The sequence below is a fragment of the Oryzias melastigma genome, linkage group LG19, assembly GCF_002922805.2.
Source record: "Oryzias melastigma strain HK-1 linkage group LG19, ASM292280v2, whole genome shotgun sequence".
Classification (NCBI taxonomy): domain Eukaryota; kingdom Metazoa; phylum Chordata; class Actinopteri; order Beloniformes; family Adrianichthyidae; genus Oryzias; species Oryzias melastigma.
In genome coordinates this window covers 16,934,912-16,956,175 of record NC_050530.1, presented here as the reverse complement: position 1 = coordinate 16,956,175, position 21,264 = coordinate 16,934,912, and the positions used below count along the sequence as shown (strand labels likewise).

Here is a 21,264-nt window from a genome sequence, read left to right as displayed (position 1 = left end):
TTATTTTATAATGTTTGTACTGATGCACAAATATTAAGAATTACGCACAAACAAATCGGGGTGATACTTATTTCTCTCCATACGCTACTGAGGGTGTTGTTAACGTAGCATTATCCTAAATACTTGCCTCAGGGTGTGTTCAGACAGGACACATTTGGCTCGGTTAAAGTGAACCAGAGTTTGTTTTCCCCAATAATCCTGAACACATTTGTAGTCTAAACACAACCAAGCAACCACTCTTTGATCCATCTTTCGAGGCGGTCTCGGTTCTTTTACAGTCGGACTCAGCTCTGGTTTGGTCGGAGTTTCCTCAGTCTGAATAGGCTCCGTCCTCAGAGTGGATCAAAATGAGGAAACAACTGAAGAACCGCAGAGAAACGTGGAGCAACAATGAGACACGGTTACGCACTGAAATGTGGTCAGATGAATGCAGGCTCATTAAAACAACTTTATCGTGATCCACATTGATTCTCTCTGTTTTCTCGACTATCTTTACGTCATCAGCGCATCTTCTTCATCGTCTCCTAAGTAAGCTGCTTTCGCCATACCAAAGTAGCAGTAAAAAGTGTTGTACCTGATGTTGATACAGACGTTCAAAATTGGACCAAGAAATGTTAAAAAGTGAACAATACTGACAAGGATAGCAAAGCTTAGGACTTCCACTATTCTTTCTCTTGTCGCTTTGCCACTCCTTCCTAATTCCTGACCAATGACTAAAGAGATATTTGGTCATGTGGTTTTGTTTACAAGCTTAAGTTCCAAAAACAAATGTCCGGTTGAAGGGAGTCTGAGTCTTGTTTCAGGACTCAATTCGGACCAAATTAATCAGACTTGGACTGGAACAAATGGTCTGAAAACACCCTTAATTTCTGAGGTGTAGACTATTAATAAAGAACATGTGTAATCTATTTGTTCTGGCATGTCGTTTTGCTCTGTTTGTTTGTTATGCCATTCTACAGGCGCAGCCCTGAAGTGTAAATGGATGGTTCAAAGTTCATATTCAATATATGATTGAATATTTAAGGCGTTGGGGCTGTAAGGGATGAAGAGTTTTGATCGGGTCAAAGTCTGAGTGAGACTCTGTGTTGTGGTATTTGACAGGGCGGGCCCACGCCCATCCTCCCAGTCAGTGGTTATTCAGTTTTATTCTCAGGTGTGCCGGTGAAACAAGTGGTCCGCTGAATGCTCGGTAAACACTGGAATAATAGGTTGGGGAAGGTGATTGTAAAATCCTTTGACATTGATGTGCAGTGAAAAGACTTTTCCGTGAGTTGTAAATTTAATCTGTGTGGACTCTGAGTTGCGACCTGACAGGAGGAGGAGCTTCTGTGGGAGGGGTCGAGTATATAACAGGACGTGTGCCTAAGAATAGGTCTTACTGAAAGGAAAGCTCACCGACTGAACTCTGATCAAAGAGACTAGACTCACCTGAGGACTCACGCAGCTCATCAGAAGGAATAAAATCCACCAGCGAGATTGGGATTAAGACAACAAAAAGGTCTGCTTTCACCGGGGCATCTCTTAATCTTTTATAACTGTGTGTTGATGACAGGAAATTCATGACAAGAAAAGAGTCAAAACAGTGAGAAAGGCCACGTCTGACTCCCTGAAGATGGTAAGCACACAAACGCTTAGATGATCTACGGTAGCAGCTTTCTCTTGACTGAGGCTGACTCTCTGTGATGTTGTTCTCAGGATGTGGGGATGTTGGACATCCCTGCAGAGCTCTCTGCCAGACTCCACAGTCAGACAGGTGAGTAAAAAAAACATATATATATATATGTGTGTGTGTTTTTTTTACATATAAAATGTATATATTATTAACTAAAATTGTTTGTTCAGAAATATAGACATATCTCTCTGATTTTTCTCATTTAATCAAGTAGTTCAAATTACTGCTATTGGTTTGAGCTACAGATAAATCAAAGACCACCAACCATGGTGGAGAGTTTGCTGATGTACCTGGAGAGACGAGCAGAATTTGTCATTTTTAGAAGTTTTTTTAATCCCGAAGTCTTAAAAACTGTTCAAATGCACACATTTTAAAAATAAAATGCCGAAATTAAAAAAGGAAAGGAAATAAAAGCAAAAAATAAATAATTTTTAGATTACAAAAAAAAATAGTTAGAGAATACACCATACATATCATTTTATATTATTTATGTATATTTTTATTTCTAGCAAAATTTTGTAAAAAATTATTATTTTCTCAAATTAATTTACATACTTGTTTTTATTTGGATTACATAATTTTCCATTGTCCATTTAAAGTCCACCTACTTTCTGTGGAAACTCCCAGTCTCGTGTTCTGTAAGGAAAATCTAAACAAACAGATCTTTGCTTTAACTTTTGCATAAAGGTAAATGTAAAAAAAGGCATTTTATTAATAAAGCTCTATTAATCCCTCTGGGTGACTTTGAAGTCATCATGAGTCATTTTTATAGACTCTGTGACGCCATTCTAGGTCTGATTAAGGCTGTGGAAAGGAAGGATCTCAGTCATTGTTACAGCAGAGCATAAAACCTCTTCACATTTTTTATTTAGTTTGATTTGTGACAGTGCATAGTTAGATATTTTTGTTTTAACAGATGAGTGTTGCTCCTCCATTCCTGTTTCCTGAGCTTTCACTAATCAGTGTTACTTCATATCATTTAAATGTGAAATACTTAGAAATACATTTTTTACTTCATTTCTGCTAATGTAAATGAATTTGAAATAATACCAAACTCATGTTTCTCATTACGACTCTGAGGCTATGGTATTTCAAGAAAACAAATTACTTTTACACAACATTAACAAGTAATCTTTAATGAATTACAGTCTGTAAATAACTGACTTTAGGAGAAGACTTTTAGTAAGTTATTTACATAAAGATTGAATAAGACTGGTCCTAGTACTGAGCCCTGTGGCACAGATATACATTATGGAGAAAAAACTTTATTTAAACAAAAAAAAACTCTTTCTCATTTTCTTTTTTGTTAAATCATGTTGGGATTTCTGATGGTTGTGTTCCTCTATTCTGGAATCTCAATCTATTCCGTCTGATTGATCGGTGATTACAGGAACTGTCATCCTTTCTCTGTCCAGCAGGTTTGCAGCATGCATCAAGGATAACAGAAGTAGCGCCTCCACAGGTGAAGGCAAATGTTAAAGTCACTCTGCCAGACGACATAGACAGATATCCATTCTCTCGTTATGCCAAGTCTGTATTACAAGTGAGTAATGACTTTTTTAAAAATTCTCTAGATCTTTCCCTTTACCTTTATCCAGGAGCAGAACTACAGCTCTGTTTACTGAGAGTTAGAAGCACATATAGTTTCTATATATTTTAGGAACCCATGAATAATACATTTGTCTCGTCTCCCTCATTTCTATCTCAGGATACATGGAGCCAACCTCAAGGTTACCCCCTCCAGAGACCTCTTACTCCACTGGATCCTGAAGATGCCAGAACTGCCCTGGAGATTTACAAACTGGTAAATGTAATGACTGGAGTCTTTGTAGTTTTGAAGGAACAGGGTGAGTGATGTAAAACGATGGCCCTTCAGATCCTACGGTTCACGGGGGAGCCGGACCTCGGTGACTGGCAGGAGCGCGTGCTGGGTAACTACATCGTGGAGAAGGGCCAGAGCCGGCCGGCCCTGAGGGACGAGATCCTGGCGCAGTTGGCCTACCATACCTGGGAGCAACAGGAGATTCAGACCAGCCTGAGGGGGTGGCTGCTGTTCGCCAGCTGCCTCAGTGCTTTCACTCCATCACCAACACTGGACAAGGCTCTGCTCAAGTGAGTCCTCCCCCTGTCTGTCGACAATTTACTAAAACTGAAGGAGACCTTTCTCAATTAAATCGTAGTCTTCTATGGTTTTAACCAGAAATAAATCAGCTGAAAAACTTAGTCTGATTGAATGTTTCAACTGTTGCTCCTGCCTCCAAAGATCCAGTCTGGTTGCATCCAAATTCCTTCACTACTCACTAAAATTGCAAAAATCCAGTGTTCTAGAAACGTCCCAGAAGTCTGGAAAAAACTAGTGTGAATCAATGCTCATATGGACCACAATGCATTGCGTTTAAATGATTTTGTATTTTCATGTATTTTTTATAAACAATCCAAGCTTTCATCATCAGAGTCAGTGAATTCATAAATAGTTTTTATAAAGTCTTCATATTTATAAGGTTTTTACTTTGCAGTTTAAAAAAAATAGTTAGCATGGTGTCCAGATTGTTTTTTAAATCTTAGGTAGAAATCCTATGCATTTTTATTGAGTTCATATATAGCGTCTATCTAACCCACAATTAGTGGGGAAAAAAACATTTTTTCTATTTTGACCCTTACGTATTTCCATACATGTTTTAATATTGTTTGAAAACCAAAGAGAAAAGATGTGAAACATTTTTTGCACAAACTTTTAGTGGACATTTGTGTAATTTGGTAAAACCTTAAAAGAAAAAGGTCTTAGAGCAGATTTTTTTGTCAAGGCTTTTATTTTGAAAGGGATTGGAGTACAACCCAAGTGCAAGTTCAAACAAATGCTGAAGACTAATAACTTAAGTATTTGCTAAAGAAAGAGCAGATACTTTTTACAACAGGATTTATTTGAACATTGTGTTTATTTAGCACAAAAGTCACATTTTTCTTGTAAAAACCTAAAACACACAAATTAAAATCTCATTGTAAACACTGAAGATCAGGTCCTAGATTTCTGTCTTTTTGAAAAAGTATTTACATAAAGAGTACTTAGACTTTCTATTTAAACAGATCACATTGTCTGAGTCTAAACTGGGATTTTCAATATTGTTTAGTGTGGGGGGTGGGGCCCTGCCCCTCTTGACGGGCCGCTGAGCAGCTTCTCCTTTCCGCCACAGGATTTACCCCTAAATGAAAAGTTTCAGCAGCATTTCTGTCTCTTTGCTGTCACAATAGTTTAGTTTTCTGCCACTCCAGTTTTTTTTTCTGCTAAAGGAACCTCACTCCCTGCTTATGAACATGGTTTTTCAAACCACCTTTTTCCTTCTGCTCCTGATTCACAATGTTTTGAATGAAGAAATGTATTTTAAAATGTATTTTCTTTATGTAAGTCCTCCATCATCATAGAAATGTCACAACAACATGTCAAAACAGAATTCTCATTGGAGTGAGTCTTTAAAACACCTGGATTAAGGTCTTTAAAGAGTGTGAATGTGACCTTGGAGGTCAAACAATGACAGCATTGCATCTTGTGTATTTCTGTGGCAGGTACGTGTCCGACCAGGGCCCCAGGGAGTACCGCCCACTGTGCCAACACAAGCTGCTAACATCCCTGCAGCTGCCAGCACCCACCGGACGCACGTACCCACCCACCCAGCTGGAGTGGTCCTCCAACCAAAAGAGGGGAGCCATGGTGCTGGAGGTTCACACTTTTAATGGTAACTGCTGCAAAAAGGAAGAAGATTTTGGTTACGATCTTTCAGTGTAAATCATAACACCCTCTGATCTTCTACATCAGACGAGACGCTGTCAGCTGAGGTGGAGTCATGGACCACAGGAGAGCAGCTGGCCTCATGGCTTCTCTCTTATAGGTACTTCTTCTGTTCAGACTCAAGTATTCAGTGCCTCCCGTACTTCTGTCTGAGTGTTACTGCCCTCTGGTGTGCAGAGGAGTGATGGAGGCGGTTGGAGGCTGGTCGGTGTCTCTCGTCAGTGATGAAGGCTGGTCAGACCTGGCGGGCTCAGACTTCGTCATGGACCTGCTGGCTGCAGAGGAAGCGGACGTTGTGCCGTCACAGGGAGCTTCCTCCTCCATAAACTCTGATTACCTGTTCAGCAGACAGACAGACCGGTAGAGTCACGTGGCGTTGATCAGTTTTCAGAACCATCGTTGTAGGGGATCAATCCAAGTCTTTCTCCTTTTTTAAGGTTACCATCTGCTGGAGACGTAGATGAGTTCATCCCACCAGCTCCAGCCATGCAAGCTCCGGGGCTGCCGCCATTTGAAGGAAACCCCTGGGGCAGGGATTATCCACAGGAAGGTAAATAAAGATGTCAGAGTGCCTCCTACAAATTATATACATCCATCTGTTGGTGTTTTTGACTATCGCGAAGCAGAAATGAGGGGAATTGTTGGCTTTGATGCTTTGAGGAGGAATAAAGAGATCTAACATGTTCTTTCTAATGTCTTCAGGGCGGGGTCGACAGATGGACGCCTACGTTGACAACTTGTTTGACTCGGTACAGGACAGGGGGCCCTCGGTCAGTGACTTTCTCCTTGACAGTGTTTTTCCTGATAACAAACCTTTATATATGGTCATCAGGCAGGTGTCCAGTATTAAGAGTAACATGCTGCAGTGTTTTATTTTGTAAAAATTAAACACGGTTTTCATCCAGCTTCCACCATAAACAGTTTCTGTGAAGTTCCTTATTCAATGTAATTTACAATAGAAGGTTTTTAATAAAAGAGACCACTTTTTAAAGCTTCTCTTTTAACTAATTTATGGTTTTCAACAAGTAGCCTTAGCTTTGTAAATTCTTTAAACTTTTGGGGATTTCTGTTCTCCTCTTTTTTTAATTCAAACAATTTTGTTTTCAATGTTCCCTCATTATGTGTTATTGTTTAATGTTATATTTGTTCTATGCTTTTTTTAACGTGATGTAATTTGTGTGTATGTGAGTAGGACTTGGACAGAGCGGCCATGCTCAGCCGCAGAATGAGAGGAGGCGGAGGAATCAGACCGATGCAGCCCGGCATGTACGGAGCTGGTACGAAACACAAGTTCTGTTGTGAAGCTCATGTGCTCAACTGTACCTGAAAAACGATTTTAAAAGATTATATAGAGGCATTTACTAATGCCTGAATATGTTCTATTTTTATAAAAATAAATGAACGTAAAATTTTAATTCCAACAGAATTAATCCTTACGTACAAGAAATATACATTCTGTATGTATGTTCAAGTCCTGGTAGATTTTCTTGTTGGGGACATCTAGAGTCTTAGTTGTTTTTGGCTCCTGCAAAGCAGGCTGTGTGTGTGATGCTTAAATGACGATAAAGCTTTAAAACTGTTTGCGTAAAAGTTTTTATTTATTTATTTGGAGGAACCAAAGTAATGATTGTGTTCTTCTGATTTCAGGTATGCCCATGACCATGCCAACCTATCCCATGGGTAAGTGTAGGGCCATGCCATGATTTTCTCAAGACTTTCAAAGTAAACTCTATCTATCTATCTATCTATCTATCTATCTATCTATCTATCTATCTATCTATCTATCTATCTATCTATCTATCTATCTATCTATATATGATCGTGATTTATGATTACCTTTGGAACAATAAAAAACATTTATGAAATATTAGTAATTTTTTGTAAGTTTTTTCCTACCCGGAAATAAAACGACTCGGTTCCTGAGGCCCAGCATCTAAAGTAACGAACACCCATTTGATCTGGAATTTATTGAAGACAGGACACAATTGCAAAATAAATATTGTTGTGCATCTAAAATTAACGTTTTTCGCTCATCACCGCTAGCTCTGTGGAGAAATTGAGTGTTGTGTTAGACTGGCAGGGCGGACACTTCCTGAAAGGGGGCGGTTCTCAACTTGTGACATCAGCATGTGAAGACCCGCTCGTTTTTGTGGGTATGGGAGGGGCTGCTGTTGAGAAGTTTTTAGAGGAATACTCAGAAATGTGTGAACGGATCAAAATAACGCTTTGGTGTTGTTTATAGTGAGTAAGTGACAGGTTTTTCATGGTATGGCCAATCACAGAATCAAAGGAAACACGCCCTGAACAATGATCATGTTAGAGCTCCAGACAGAACAACAAAAACCTTTTTTTGTGGCAGAAAAACTCTCCTTAACATGTTTTTTTCGTGTGTTACTGTGAAACAGGAGCAGCAGCCAATGTTGGAATGCCCGGTTATGGAGCGACACCCATGATGCCAACCATGCCAGGTCCTCCACCGCTGTTTTCATCTGTTACTGTGCAGAAACAGAAAAACCATTGAAGGATTGTGTGTTTCTCTGTATTCACTGTGCCTTTCATAACCGCCCCTGCCTGCACAGGTATGATGATGCCTCAGGCTCCTGCCATTCCAGACCCCATGCAAGTGGCAGCATCTCAGCAGGCTCTCATCCAGCAGCAGGCTTTACTCATGGTCAGATCTAAATCAATCTCAGAATTCAGGGTTTTTTACATTTGCAGCCCAAATTCAATTCTGTCCTTTCTGCGACCTCAGGCGCAGCAGATGACCATGCAGGCCTTGAGTCTGTCTCAGCAGCAGACCCAGGAGGAGCAGAAGAAGAAGGAGGAGCAGAAGAGGAGGGAGGAACAAAGAAAGAGGGAGGACGAGAGGAGAGAGGAGCAAAGAAGGAGGGAGGACGAGAGGAGAGAGGAGCAAAGAAAGAGGGACGAAGAGAGAAGGCAGAGGCAGAACAGGGAGGAGGAGAAAAAAGAGGACGACAGAGTGAAGAGGCGCCAGTCTTCTAGGCGCTCCAAGCAGCGCTCACCTTCACCCTCTTCTGGAAGTCCCTCACCCCCACCTGTGAGGTCCAAAGCCCCGACACCTAGACGCTCCTCTACCTCCAAGCCGCCTCAGCGAGAGGTATTTACTCACAGTGAATGTCACATCTGTGTTTACTCGAGGATTTCTGCTGTTTATTCAATGTTTTGCTTCAAGACATTATGACAGTTCTTTGGTGCTAGTCTCTATTAAACGTAAGGACTCTAATACGGATAAACATCTATGCATCACATCATCGTGTTAAAAACATTCACAAGGGAAACATGTAGAATCAATTTGAGAGATAAACTTATTTTAAATTAAACAGCAGGCATAAATAAATGATTGAGTGAGTAGATGGATTGATGACAGTCAGGTGGATGGATGGATTAGTGATAGTTGGGTAATTAATCAATGATGGACAGATGGCTGGATCGTGATTTGGTGGATAATGGATGGGAGGATGGCTTATATGGATGATGGTTGGGTGGATAATTGGTAGTTTATTGGATGATGGATGGTTGGATGGACAATGAATGGACGATTAACAGATGGATGGATGATGGATGGTTCAATGGGTAAAGGTTTGAAGAATAATGGATAGGTGGGTGATGGATGGTTATATGAACAATGGATGACTTGGTGTTTAGTGGAAGGTTTGATGGATGATGGTTGGATTGATTAATGGATAGTTGGATGGACAATGGATGAATAATGGTTGGGTTAATGATGGTTGGATGGATAAAAGTCGGATGATTAATAAATAAGTGTCTGGATGGTTGTATGGATGAAGGTTGGGTCAATGATTGATGGTTGCATGTTTAATGGATAGTTGGATGTAGTGGTTGGAAAAAAATGTTTATCACAATATAAATGATTTTCACAAAAACAATATATATCTCAATATAACACAAAAAGGTATATTTTTAGTTATTCGCTGAAAAAAAGTGACATTGATTACTTTTCTCTGACTTTTATTTTTTAAGTAACAAGTAACTGAATGAGAAAAAATATGTAAGTGCCCAACAGTTTCAAGTTTCTTGCAGAAAAACACATTTTTGCACAAACATTCAGCAATAAAATAAAAATGATAGAAGAGAAATGGCACCATAGACACTTTTCCATTGTCCACATGATATGTATGGTCTTATCGCCCAGCACTAGTTGGATGAATGATGGATGGTTGGTTGAACGTTGGATGGCTTAGTGATTAATGGATTGGTGAATGACGGATGGATTCATCATTAGTGGATGAAGAGTGTTTGGATGGATGGATCAATGATGGATAGGCGGATGGCTAATGTTCAGGTTTGCTTTTATTTATTTTCCTACTGGTGATTCAAACAGAACACTAAATAAATGATCTTTGGTGGTTTTGTTTTGACAGTCGGACTCAGATCAAGACTCTCCAGATGATGAGCCCAAAAAAGACTTCAAAGATAAGATGGACTTTTTCCAGAAGATCGGTGAGTTCAGCTTAAAAAAAAGTGTCATAGAGAATCTTCACACTTCCGTTCAAGGAACCCTCACATCTGATGCTAGAAAGAAGATGGACAAACAAGCAGTTAGCCTTTCGAATGGAAACAGGGATTTTTGCTATGATTTATAAATAATAAAATAGTTCTTGAAAGAATCCATGATGACCCCACATTTCAAGGCCAATAAGATAATAATAAGATAATTCCATCCAGAGGATATAAAGCTCAAAAATTTGAACCCGTGAAGCTAGTCAACAGAATTGTTGTGAATATGAACTATGGATGTGGTTTTGAAAAGATTCCAGATCAAATATGGAGTCCTCACTTTCAGTGTTTTCTGGTTTCCTCCAGAGTCTCAACCCAAAGATAAGCCCAAAAAACAAAAGTCCAGAGCGGCCCGCACAAGTCCAGTCAGAGAGAAGAAGAAAAAAGACAAATCTCCACCCAAGAGCCCCTCTCCTCCACCCGTCGCACCAAAGCCTAAAGGTTGGTATGTCCAGGACTCATAAAAATGAAACTCAGCAAATATTTTTGAAGTGGTTAGCCCAAAGCGGTAGAACCAGGTTTCTCCTTTATGTTGTATTCATCTAATGTAAGTTTTTTTCTGTCTCTTCCACAGCAAAGCCTCGTCCTGTCAGTCCAGAAAGAGAGGAGACGACCCAGACAGAACCAGAACCTCCTGCTCGGACTGAACCCACCTCCAGCATCAGAGACATCATCAAGCAGTTCAATAGTCGGCCCCAGCCTGAACCCAAACCCTATGAGCCCGTCAGGTACCGCCCACAGTCTAGTAGGGTCAGCTTCATATGTGCACACACGTGCAGTTACGTGAGCATCAACTGTGTGTTTGTGTCTCCCCCGCCTCAGATATTCCGCCAAACCGTTTTTAAAGAAGAGCGACCCCAAAGCAGAAGCTCTGGCCAAGCTCAGGAACCAAGCTCCAGGGCCCCAACCCAAGGTCAGAATGGGCGGAGCTAGGGGTTTGTGCCCTGCGTCACTGCTGATGCTCAACTTTCTCCGACCTCTGGTTTGCAGAGACAGTTTGCCCCTCCGCCGCTGCCCCCCTCTCCTCCTCCTCCTCCTCCTCCCGCTGCCGATCGGGTCATCTCCAACAGCATGAGGGAGAAGCAGCGCTCCCTGCTGGACCTGTTCAGCGCTCAGCCGCCTCCACCTTCTCCCCCCAGCTCTCCACCTCCCGCGCCTGAACCCATCTACCAGACCATCCCGGACCATCCACCAATGCCTGCTCCCACTCTCAGTACGTGCTCTTCCTCCTTTGTGCGTTCATATAGCTGAGATCTGCTGTAATTAACCCTCCGTTTACTTTTAGATGAGTTAATAATGGATGACGAAGGCGTCCGGTCTCAGCTCTGCCGCTTCTCCCCCTCGGTTTACATTTCCTACTACAACATGCCGGGAAAAATATTCTTGCGAAAAGAGGTAAAGACACGCCCACATGTTTAAAGACACGCCCACATGCTCGAGGACACCATCTTTTACGGATAACAATTATTTTAAATATTAAAATATTCTCAGTTTCAATGAAACAATTAATAAAAAAAAATTAAGTTTAATTTTAATTGATTTATTTACGATTCAATTTGGACATCAGTATTTTAAGGGGTACTCCAGACAGATTTAGTATTTTTAAGCATTCTTTTCTCTCAATTTTTGTAGATTTGGTCTAAAGACGTGTAAATGTAATCAGAAACTACAGGTTTTGGCATTTTGTTTGTGTTCCAACTTTAGTTTTGTTTTTATAAATAGGCCTCAATGAGCTAACATTAGTAAATATTTGTTTGGAAGCTTTTTAAATTTTTTATTTTAGGCTTTTATCTTGTTTTTTGCTGTTGTTTTTTTTATTTATTTATTTTTTTTACTGATCTGAACCATGACCCTAAACGATCTCTGCTCTTTAGTGGAGGATGCAGACATGAAGAGTCAGCAAACACACTAAAATCTTTTCTACTGTGCAGGTGTTTTACCCCAGAGAGCTCTTCAACTCGCCCTACGTTCTCAACCTGCTGTGTGAACAGGTCAGCATGTCGTGGTTTGGTCCCAACACCAAACACAGTTCATGCTCACAAACCTTTCTCTGTTTTCCAGATCATGACTGACACCTTCTCGGACAGCTGTGTGAGGATCGACAGAGAGGAGAGGAGGAAGATGAAGGACCTGCTGGGTGAGCTGGACGGCATAACGCGGTTTTTGTCTGATCGGGACTGAAAAATGCCACAACAATACATTTTTATTTTTACTTGTGTAGCAAACTTCAATGTCGGCCCACCAGCGAGCAGCATCCCGGATGACGGCATGAAGAAGAGAATAATCATCGCAGCTCGAGACAACTGGGAGAATTACTTTGCTCGGCTGTTTCCTGTGGCGGTGAGCGCGAGCTGCAAAACGTTTCAAATGAAACAGCAGGAAAAAAACTGTAAATGCTGGAATGATGTCAGATTCCTCCAAGAGAATCTGGTTACAGAGACAAATCTATGGACTTCTTAAACATGATAAATGTGACATGATTTCATGAACTTCTTACCCTTTAGTGAGGCATTTATCGTTTCTCTTGCAGCTTGACAGTGGCGACGCGCAGGTTCTGGGGGTGTCTCATCGAGGGATTTGTCTTCTGAAGATGGTGAAAGCATCTGGAATCAACCCCAAGCATCTCCGGCTGCTCAAAGGCTACAGGTAAAGAAGCTGGATCTTTGGAGAAGTGGTTTGAGCTTCATGTCCTTCTTGTTTCCTGTGTTTAATAACATCTGAATGACTTCAGTTTTGCAGAGGTCATGTCGTTGGAGCTCCAGGGTTCAGACAGAGTGGAGCTGGAGCTGAAGTCTGAAAACTTGGTGCTGAGATCCACCAGAGCTCCTCAGATCAATGCCATGATTCGACTGTTCCTCCAAGAACTCATCAAGGTGCTCCTCCTCCTCCTCCCTCCCTATCATACGTGCTTTTATTTCCACTTTTCAAGCAGTGGATTGTCTCTCGGACACCCTCCCAGAGCAGAGCTTCTCCAGTAACTGCGTCTCTCTGAACACCTCCAGGGCTCGGGCCACGTGGTGGCTCTGAAGAGCTTTGTGACGGACGACAAGAGTCTGCTGAGCTTCACTAAAGGAGATGTCATCAGGCTGCTGCCCATGGAGGGACTCCAGGGAGGTCAGCTAACTCTTCTACTTTCACAGTTCAACTAAAATCAATATTTTATACCAAAGAATTAGCTCAGATATCGCTCAAGTTATCACTTTCGAGTCCATTCCTGTGGCGAGCTATGATTATTTAGAGAAATGGCCGTAATGCGCAATTCCGCCACTAGGGGATGCGAAATAATTAATTCATTTGCTATGAAATTATTAGCTGTAACACCAAAATGTTATTGTCAAAAAGATAATAATAATAACTAATAATTCTAAATGATTAGGTCACTGGGTTTGTTGAGAGATTTTCTTCCAACTAAAAAAAAACAAAACAAAACAAAAACAAATGTACAGATAACAAGTTTTACTTTCATGTTTCTGGTCCGGCCCACTTGAAATCAGACTGGTTGAATGTGGCGCCTGAACCAAAATGAGTTTGACAGGGATGATGGGAAGTGGGGATAGGCTTACTACACACCAACAGTCCTGCCCAAAACTTAGAAGTGAATTTCTAATAAACTCCTGCTGCTCTGCAGGAACCGTGTCCTAGAAAACAATACAAATTTGTTGATTTTGTCTAAAAATATCAGGCTAGTTTTTAGGCAAATTTAGAGCTCAGCTTTAATTTTAGCAACATGCTAACATTTTTGGCTGATTTAATTTACTGAGGAATTTTATGCTAATTTGGAGTTCGGCTAGGTATTAAGCAACAAGTTAGCTTTTTTGCTAATTCGGCATCTACTAAACGTAAAAGGGAAAAAATGGAGAAAAAAAAAATCCCATTTTGATACATGCTAGTTTCTTTTTATAATTTTGCTTTTGTTGGTACCAAAAATAATTTTCATAATTCACAATTAATAAAAAATAATTAAAAAAAAGCAATAAGAAGGTCATAAAGGCAAATCCAAATTTCTTAAATGCTAAAGTAAGTCCATGCGGCTCCTTCTAGGTTTTGATCAGTGTATAATGAACCCAAGTGACTCTTTTACTGTTAAAGGTTGCCGAGGTTACATCCAGATGTAAACTACTATGATCTTCTTTCCCCACACAGGATCAGAGAGGTTTTCATGTTTTCCTCCATCCCAGCACTCACAGATTGTGTGTTTTATCAGGTTGGCAGTTCGGCACCGTGGGGGGGCGCTCTGGACTTTTCCCAGAAGAGCTGACGCAGCCGTCCGCAGCCCCAGACTACCACTACCGTCACCTGAACCGCAGAGATGACAAGAGGAAAAGCACGCGGAGCAACATGAGGAGGAGCACCCGGAACGCTCCGCCCACAGGTCCTCCTCAGCTTCTCGCACCGTCCAGACAGATGAGCCCGGAGTCCGAGCCGTCGCGCTCCAACTCCGCTCAGGGGTTCGTGCAGAGGTCCGGACCCAGCTCTACGCACGGCTCCGTCCAGGAACTGGAGGTCGTGGTTCCTATGGTGGACTTTGCCATGAAGTATTTCAGGTGTGAGACAGCTGTTGTAAAAATAATAATACATTCAATGTAGAAGCAAATATATTTATACATTTTTGCTCGTTGTTGACAGAGCTTCGACCTCAAGCCCACTCAGTGGCAGGAGTTTGATTCAACACACAGACGTGAGTCCTAAGACTGTTAAATGGTGTTTATTAAAATGAATATTTACATTTAAATCGTTCCTTTATGAGCCTTATAAACCGATGAAACAACATCTACAGCTCAGCTTTGTGAGATAATGATCTGTTATTGTCACAGGTCCCCATCCAAGAGTCGCTCATCCTCTTCGATGATCCTGAAATGAACGAATTATCCGTCGAGTGCTTCCTGAGTGAGTAGAGCTCCTCTAAGCTCCGTCGTCTTCGCCGTTTGTGTTCCTCTGTCAGCCTCTCCTGATTCGTCCCTGCAGACCTGATGCTGTTCATGGGTGATGTGCCAATGAAGAAGAACATCTCACAAGCAGACTGTTTGAGCCACATCCTGCTGGTCAGAGCTCGGCCACTGTAGGTTTTCTAGATTGATAGATTTGACGTCTGAACAAGCCTCTCTGCTCTCTCCAGCTGGGGAAGGAGAAGGAGATGCTCCGAGATGAAATCTTCTGCCAGGTCATCAAGCAGAACACCAACAACCCAACTCAGTAAGTCCTTGTCCTTGTGAAGACACATAAATGGAAGAAGAAGGAAGTAACTAACTTTCACACAACTGGTACACAATAAAGAAAAAGGCATGTGACACTTTGTACCTATAATAACAATGTAAATGCATAATCCTAAAGTTATTAGTTGAGGTCAAAAGGAGATGCTAAGAAGTCCCACTCTGATCCTCTTTTGATCTACTTTATAAACACTCCCAGTCATGATGTTTTTAGCTAAAATAAAAAAATGTAAAAAAAAAAAAATATCTCATTTTCTAGGACAGTAGTCTGCAACCTGCAGCTCTGGAGACACTGGTGGCTCCTTTACATCTCCATAGTGGCTCTGTGGCTAAAGAAATTAAAATGATAATATTTTTATCAAGTAAGGGTTAATAAACTAGCACTTACTGAATTTAGATAAGTTAAATTTATGAATTTTTGGCTGAGGTGCACCTTGAAGATAAACTTTATAAAGGTTTCTACATTTTTGCTGACTTGATGAGGTTGTGTTTGCTCTGTGCTTCCTCCATACGAGTTGATTCCTCACTGACTTTAACCCAGTCGGAGCCACAAAGTCTTTCTTCACCCTTTAAAAAAATAAGACTCTGATTTGTATTTATGCTTTTGTTACTACTATGATAAACATAAATGAACGGTTTTTCATTTTGAATGAATAAAACACAAACATCAAAATAACATAGTCTTCTATTTTTACTTTTGAGACAAGTTCTTTTCAAAATAAAAGACACCCTGTCACATATGATCATCTCAATACAGTAAAAGTAAATAAAAATAGTTGATTTTAATGCTGTTGGTGTGTCTCTGCCAGAAATGTAAGTCTAACAAAAAAATTAAATCTGAGCTAATTAAGTGACCCCTGCCATATTTATCTAAAACACTTAAAATTACTTAATTTTTTTAAAAAATTGAAAATTCAGTTAAAAATCTGGTGCAACTAATTGTGCTTATCAATGTCTGTTGTTTTTTTTTTTTTTGTTGTTGTACAGAATGCACAAAAATGATGTAGTTTGATTTTTGATATGCACTCTTCTTCAACTGTTTTTAAATGAGTTAAAGTTTAAGTTAGTTTATTTTTCCCCTTTACTGCTTTGTGACTTCTTACTTTACATTTACTTTTTAACATTTAGAAACTTTGTTTATTTTTCTTCAATAAAAGACCTGCAGACCCCCGATCTAACCTAATAAATGCTGTGAAAATCCTCTTTTTGAGATATTTTCATTTAGGTTCATGACATCGTGGTGCAGTAAAAGATCAAAATACAATTTAAAAAGTGTTAGTCTTGACATCACTCGTGATCTGCTGTTGTTTTCTGTGTCAGATCCAGCTGCACTTTGGGCTGGCGCCTCCTGGTCCTCGTAACCGGCTTCTTCCCTTGCTCTGGGACTCTGCATCCTTACATCATGCAGCACCTTCATGACATCTCCCAGGACTATGAGCATCCGTTTAAAGGTAGACCAGATACCAGACGAATTATACTAGTGCTGTCAACTCCTCTTCTTCATGAGCTTTGTTCTTCCTCAGATCTGGCGGCCGTTTGTCAGGACAACCTCGATCGCTCTGTCAGGTTCGGCGGCCGCAGGAACATCCCCTCACACGTGGAGATGGACGCCATCCTGGTAACTGCTCAGTAAAACGGTACAACAGTTCATGAAGATTCTTCAGAGGAGTCAGTGTGGGTCTTCTGCTTTTGTTCAGGCTGGTAAAACTTCCCGGAGAATTACAATCCTGTTCCCCGGAAATGTTGAGTTTCCTGCCAAAATCCGGAGTTTCAGCGTAAGATCATTTCACACCCAAAAATCCAGATTTCAACACAACTTCTGATTCGTGCTCGCCTCTTTGAGTAACATCACATCCTTCGTGACTCATCTCACCGTAGTTAGTCTTAGACGTGATGAAAGACCTGTGCAACCAAATGGGAATCTCACAGCCGGAAGAGATGCAAGAGTTTTCCATCCTCGCCAAACGCCAGCAAGGTGAGTCTGATAGTTGGACAGAAGCACAGATCAGTTCTGTTCTGGTCTTGAATCGAAATATTCAGAAAAAGACAACCAAAATAAGAACCAGGTTTAAAGGAAGTTCTTCTGGCTAAAACAGGATGGTGAGAAATGATCTTCCAGGTCCCAAAAGTTTGGTTTTTTGGAGATGAATGTTGAGCTACACTTCTTCTTTTATGTAAATCCTGACACTCACACCAACAGTGCCCTCTAGTGGTTGTTTGTGGGAAAATAAACTTATGAGCCTTTTCTTTTTTTTTTTTTACAAATTACATAAAAGTTGCACCTGAACTATGCAAAAAATGTGACTTATACTTAAAAAAAAATGTTTTTCTTTATAATTTGGAAAAGGTGAATAAAACCTGTTTTTTACATATTAAAATATATAATATATGTAGGAAATATATTTTCTAGATATTCCATTTTACCATAACATCACCTGTTAAATTCATGTCTTTTATTAAATGAGCCCATTGGACTGTAAAGCAGATCAATATTTTTTGTATAATGTGTATTTTGTCGATTAATTGAATTATTTATTTTCAGTCTTTAAGGTTTTTATTTATTGTTGCTTACATCAGTTATTTTAGCAACACTGAAGTCACAGTAAACACTGCCTCCTCCTTCAGATGGATTAGTGCGCCCCCTGCATGCTGGGGAGTACCTGTTCGACTTCCTGCTGGATGACGGCTCCATCTCCCTGTCCTTCAGGAGGATCATGTGGGGAACCCCTCTGTCCTTCGAGAACGATCTGTTTCTGGATTTCCATTACCAGCAGGTGACCGGATGCTTCACAGCCGTTCTACTGAAGCTCTACTTCAAGCTCTCACCTGCTTTACACCTGTGGCTCTGTGTGCAGCTCCTGGAGGACTACCTGAGCGGTCGGCTGAAGATGTCTCCCGGCGCCGGGGCCTCCTCGCTGGTTCGGCAGGCGGCAGAGCTCGCTGCCCTGCAGCATGTGGCTCGGGGTGTCACACAACCCCCCGCCTTGTGAGTCATCACAGACATTTTGGGACCATTTCAAGTTCTCTAATTTTTTCAAGTTGAAATTTCACTCCAATCATCTTTTGATCTATTTTCAAAGCGTTCCCAGTGGTCTTTTAATTATGATTATGATGTTTTTAACCAAAATTTAAAAAAAAGGAAAGGAAAAACTGTTGTTTTCTAGGACATAGTTTCTGCAGAGCAGCAGGGGCTCATTAGAAATTCACCTCTGAGTTGTGGGCGGGACTATTGGAGCAGAGCAACCCCACCCCCCTTTCCTTCTCCAGTGAGAGCTTTGAGGTTTTTGGCTAAAAACAGCAAAATCATGATTAAAAGAGCGCTTTAAAATAAACTAAAAGATGATCGGAGTGCAGAATATTCAAAACCTACTGTTAATTCTATGGGTATAAAAATGGCGTTCTGCATCAGAATGCGCGGCCTCACAGCTTCTGTGTCCCCCTCAGGTCAGAGGTCAAAGAGTACCTTCCCCTACAGGACGGCCTCAGCAATAAACTGGAGGAAATCTGCTCGTCCTGCAACGTTCACGTCTCTGCCATGGAGTCACTCAGCCCCCAAGATGCCAAAGTGCGCCTGATAGGTGGGTGCACCCCCACACTTGTTCCTCTTCGCTCCCCTGCGACCAAAGATGACGTGAAACCTTCGTCTCCCTTCAGAGAGTCTCAGCAGTCTGCCTCTGTTTGGCTCCAACTCATTCCCGGTCCAGAAAGTGAGCCAACGAGGATGCCCCTCCCCCTGCATCGTCAGTGTCAACCACCAGGGGGTGACCTTCCTTCACCCAAAGAGTCAGGTACTGCAGCTGTTAGACTAACTGATGAGGGAAGGATATCTGCCACTACCGTGTTCACACAGCACATAGTATCACATTAAAGTGACAGTTCATGGTAATCCCAGCTAAAAACACAGCAAAGTTAGGCTCCTCCCACACACTGCAGGTGTCAGCTGGCTGTGGTCTCTGTTCTTCAGGAGCAGGTGTTCAACATCCCGCTGGCCGAGGTTGAGTCCATGCGAACCATCCGTCCCAAGAAGCAAGGAAAAGCTCCAGTCGCAGAGATCAGCTACGGGAACCCAGCCAGACCAAAAACCATCACGCTGCATCTCAAACAGGTAAAGGTTCTGGAGGTCATCATGTAGAAGTGATGTAGCCTGATTTAAGAGGAAAAAGGGGTATTTGTTAATGTGTTATAAAAAAAAAAAAAAAAGTAGAAGGTTACAAAAAATATACAGTTGCAAAAAAAAGTATGGGAGTAACTCAATTTACAAAACGAATAAATATTCAATTGGTTTTTAGTACTTTAATCATATTTATTTATTCATTTATTGGTTTAAATCACTTTTTAACAAAAAGGGGTCGATTTGATCCGTGGTCTGGCTCGTTGTCATGGTAACACAACGCGTCGCTGACCTTGTGCACACATATATACTAGCTTAAAACCATAAAAAAAGCTTTCTACCAGTGAAGTTTGGTGTATGAAAATGATGTAAAAGTCCTTAAATTACATTTTGCTTCATGAATTTTTGCATCTTCCAGCAAGGAAATCCTGAGGGAATTTGTGTGCATCCATTTGCTGCCTGTTTACTTTGACTAAACTGCTGTATTTACTTAGTTTGGAAGATTTACTTGACCCTTCTGGAAAGTTCATTTCACTCTTCAAACTTAGGAGGAGTGCTGATAAAAACAACTCCAGCAGGTGATCACCAGGGGGCAGTATTGCACAGACGAAGTTCCTGCCAGGAAGGGAAAGAAAACTTGAAGAAGTAAATCACGTCTTCTTTTCTCTGTTCTTGTTGTTTCAGGCTAAAGAGTTCTGCCACACCCTGGCTCTGATCATGGACATGACTCACAGCCCAGCCTAAAACTCAGTGCCAGAGACCCCTTAAAAAACAACCATCTGACCCTGACCTCAGGCTGACCGTCAGTCGCCTCTGCAGAACAACACAATTCAGTCTTTGGTTCTGAGAGCTTTTAGGAGGAGATATTGTTTAATTATTATTCAAAAGAAATTCCTGCTGATTTCATTCAACTTAATAAAAATGTAATAAATAAAAGTGTTTCTTTTGGTTTCTTACCTATTTTATCAAAGGTCTTGCTGGAGCTTCCAGAACACAAGATTGTTCTGGTCCATCATACCTATGATTTCTTCCGTTTTTGTGTTAAACTGAAGCAATCCAGTGACTGTCCTCTATAGGTTTATGTTTATTGCAAAAACCCTTCTGGACGAGGTCTCGTAAGAAGTTTGAAAGATCTGTTTGGCATTTTTACGGCCACTCCAACTATTGTGGCTACGACAAAAAAAAAAATTAATAAATAAATAAAAAAATCAGAATCCAAGAAGTTTCCTGGGGAAATGTGAACACATTTCTCCTCATTCCGGAGACAGGGCTCTAGAGTGTGACCAATTTGGTCAACATCAGTTGACAATGTAAGAGATTAAAACATTCTTCATAGTACGTTTGGACCGCAGCAGAACTCCCATCTTCCTCATAAAATCATACTCCTAGATACGCTGCTCTGTAGCAGGAAGCAGAAGAAAGGGTAAAAAGTTACCTGTAGTCTAAAATCAAACTTGTCTGAGTGTAAACTCATTATTATCTTTTGTAAACCTCTTTTCTGATCTGTAACTACAGCAGTTCTCCTTTTTTGTGGATTCTCTGGTCCCTAACTCCCGCGAATAAGGCAGGAATACTGAATGCAAAGAATTGAATATTCTTTTTCAAAAAAGCTGCAGGAGATGAGGAAAGATACAGAACAAAAGGATGAAAATACATACAAAAGAGGACAACATTTCCAGCTTGGATCTTGAGTCGGGAAAAGTTCTGGTTGGACACTTGATGTTGTCATAAAACCTTTCCGCCAATCAATGGATTGACGACAGAAGCTCCGCCCTAACTGGTCCGTTTCATTTTTCTATGGACCTACGATCAATGAGGGACCAGAAATGTTACAAATTGGTCAATTTAATAATGGAAGCCTCAAAATACCGATCCGGTTCAGTCCGGTCTGGGCCGCTAAGGTTATAATTATCTGAGAAATCTCTGGTGCTGAAGCCACTTCTAAACT

General features: G+C 40.9%; 1 protein-coding gene across 1 annotated transcript in view; it reads left to right on the top strand.

The window, feature by feature from the left end:
* myo15b (myosin XVB) overlaps window positions 1-20,252 on the top strand; it is a 38,400-nt gene extending 18,148 nt beyond the window's left edge. The window contains exons 18-59 of the mRNA XM_036217215.1: window positions 1,553-1,615; window positions 1,696-1,753; window positions 3,088-3,215; window positions 3,381-3,476; window positions 3,549-3,784; window positions 5,234-5,403; window positions 5,484-5,556; window positions 5,634-5,816; window positions 5,894-6,006; window positions 6,159-6,226; window positions 6,649-6,733; window positions 7,104-7,136; window positions 7,862-7,924; window positions 8,036-8,127; window positions 8,209-8,574; window positions 9,860-9,938; window positions 10,302-10,436; window positions 10,570-10,723; window positions 10,818-10,908; window positions 10,986-11,208; window positions 11,281-11,390; window positions 11,927-11,986; window positions 12,057-12,132; window positions 12,217-12,335; window positions 12,526-12,641; window positions 12,727-12,868; window positions 12,998-13,109; window positions 14,200-14,539; window positions 14,622-14,673; window positions 14,810-14,882; window positions 14,961-15,037; window positions 15,112-15,188; window positions 16,526-16,656; window positions 16,729-16,823; window positions 16,903-16,980; window positions 17,084-17,180; window positions 17,831-17,979; window positions 18,061-18,191; window positions 18,650-18,783; window positions 18,860-18,993; window positions 19,170-19,310; window positions 20,001-20,252. Of these exons, the coding sequence (XP_036073108.1) occupies window positions 1,553-1,615; window positions 1,696-1,753; window positions 3,088-3,215; window positions 3,381-3,476; window positions 3,549-3,784; window positions 5,234-5,403; window positions 5,484-5,556; window positions 5,634-5,816; window positions 5,894-6,006; window positions 6,159-6,226; window positions 6,649-6,733; window positions 7,104-7,136; window positions 7,862-7,924; window positions 8,036-8,127; window positions 8,209-8,574; window positions 9,860-9,938; window positions 10,302-10,436; window positions 10,570-10,723; window positions 10,818-10,908; window positions 10,986-11,208; window positions 11,281-11,390; window positions 11,927-11,986; window positions 12,057-12,132; window positions 12,217-12,335; window positions 12,526-12,641; window positions 12,727-12,868; window positions 12,998-13,109; window positions 14,200-14,539; window positions 14,622-14,673; window positions 14,810-14,882; window positions 14,961-15,037; window positions 15,112-15,188; window positions 16,526-16,656; window positions 16,729-16,823; window positions 16,903-16,980; window positions 17,084-17,180; window positions 17,831-17,979; window positions 18,061-18,191; window positions 18,650-18,783; window positions 18,860-18,993; window positions 19,170-19,310; window positions 20,001-20,060 (5,013 nt within the window). The 3' untranslated portion in view covers window positions 20,061-20,252. The remainder of the gene's footprint in view (window positions 1-1,552; window positions 1,616-1,695; window positions 1,754-3,087; window positions 3,216-3,380; window positions 3,477-3,548; window positions 3,785-5,233; window positions 5,404-5,483; window positions 5,557-5,633; window positions 5,817-5,893; window positions 6,007-6,158; window positions 6,227-6,648; window positions 6,734-7,103; window positions 7,137-7,861; window positions 7,925-8,035; window positions 8,128-8,208; window positions 8,575-9,859; window positions 9,939-10,301; window positions 10,437-10,569; window positions 10,724-10,817; window positions 10,909-10,985; window positions 11,209-11,280; window positions 11,391-11,926; window positions 11,987-12,056; window positions 12,133-12,216; window positions 12,336-12,525; window positions 12,642-12,726; window positions 12,869-12,997; window positions 13,110-14,199; window positions 14,540-14,621; window positions 14,674-14,809; window positions 14,883-14,960; window positions 15,038-15,111; window positions 15,189-16,525; window positions 16,657-16,728; window positions 16,824-16,902; window positions 16,981-17,083; window positions 17,181-17,830; window positions 17,980-18,060; window positions 18,192-18,649; window positions 18,784-18,859; window positions 18,994-19,169; window positions 19,311-20,000) is intronic.
* Window positions 20,253-21,264: the final 1,012 nt, after the last annotated feature.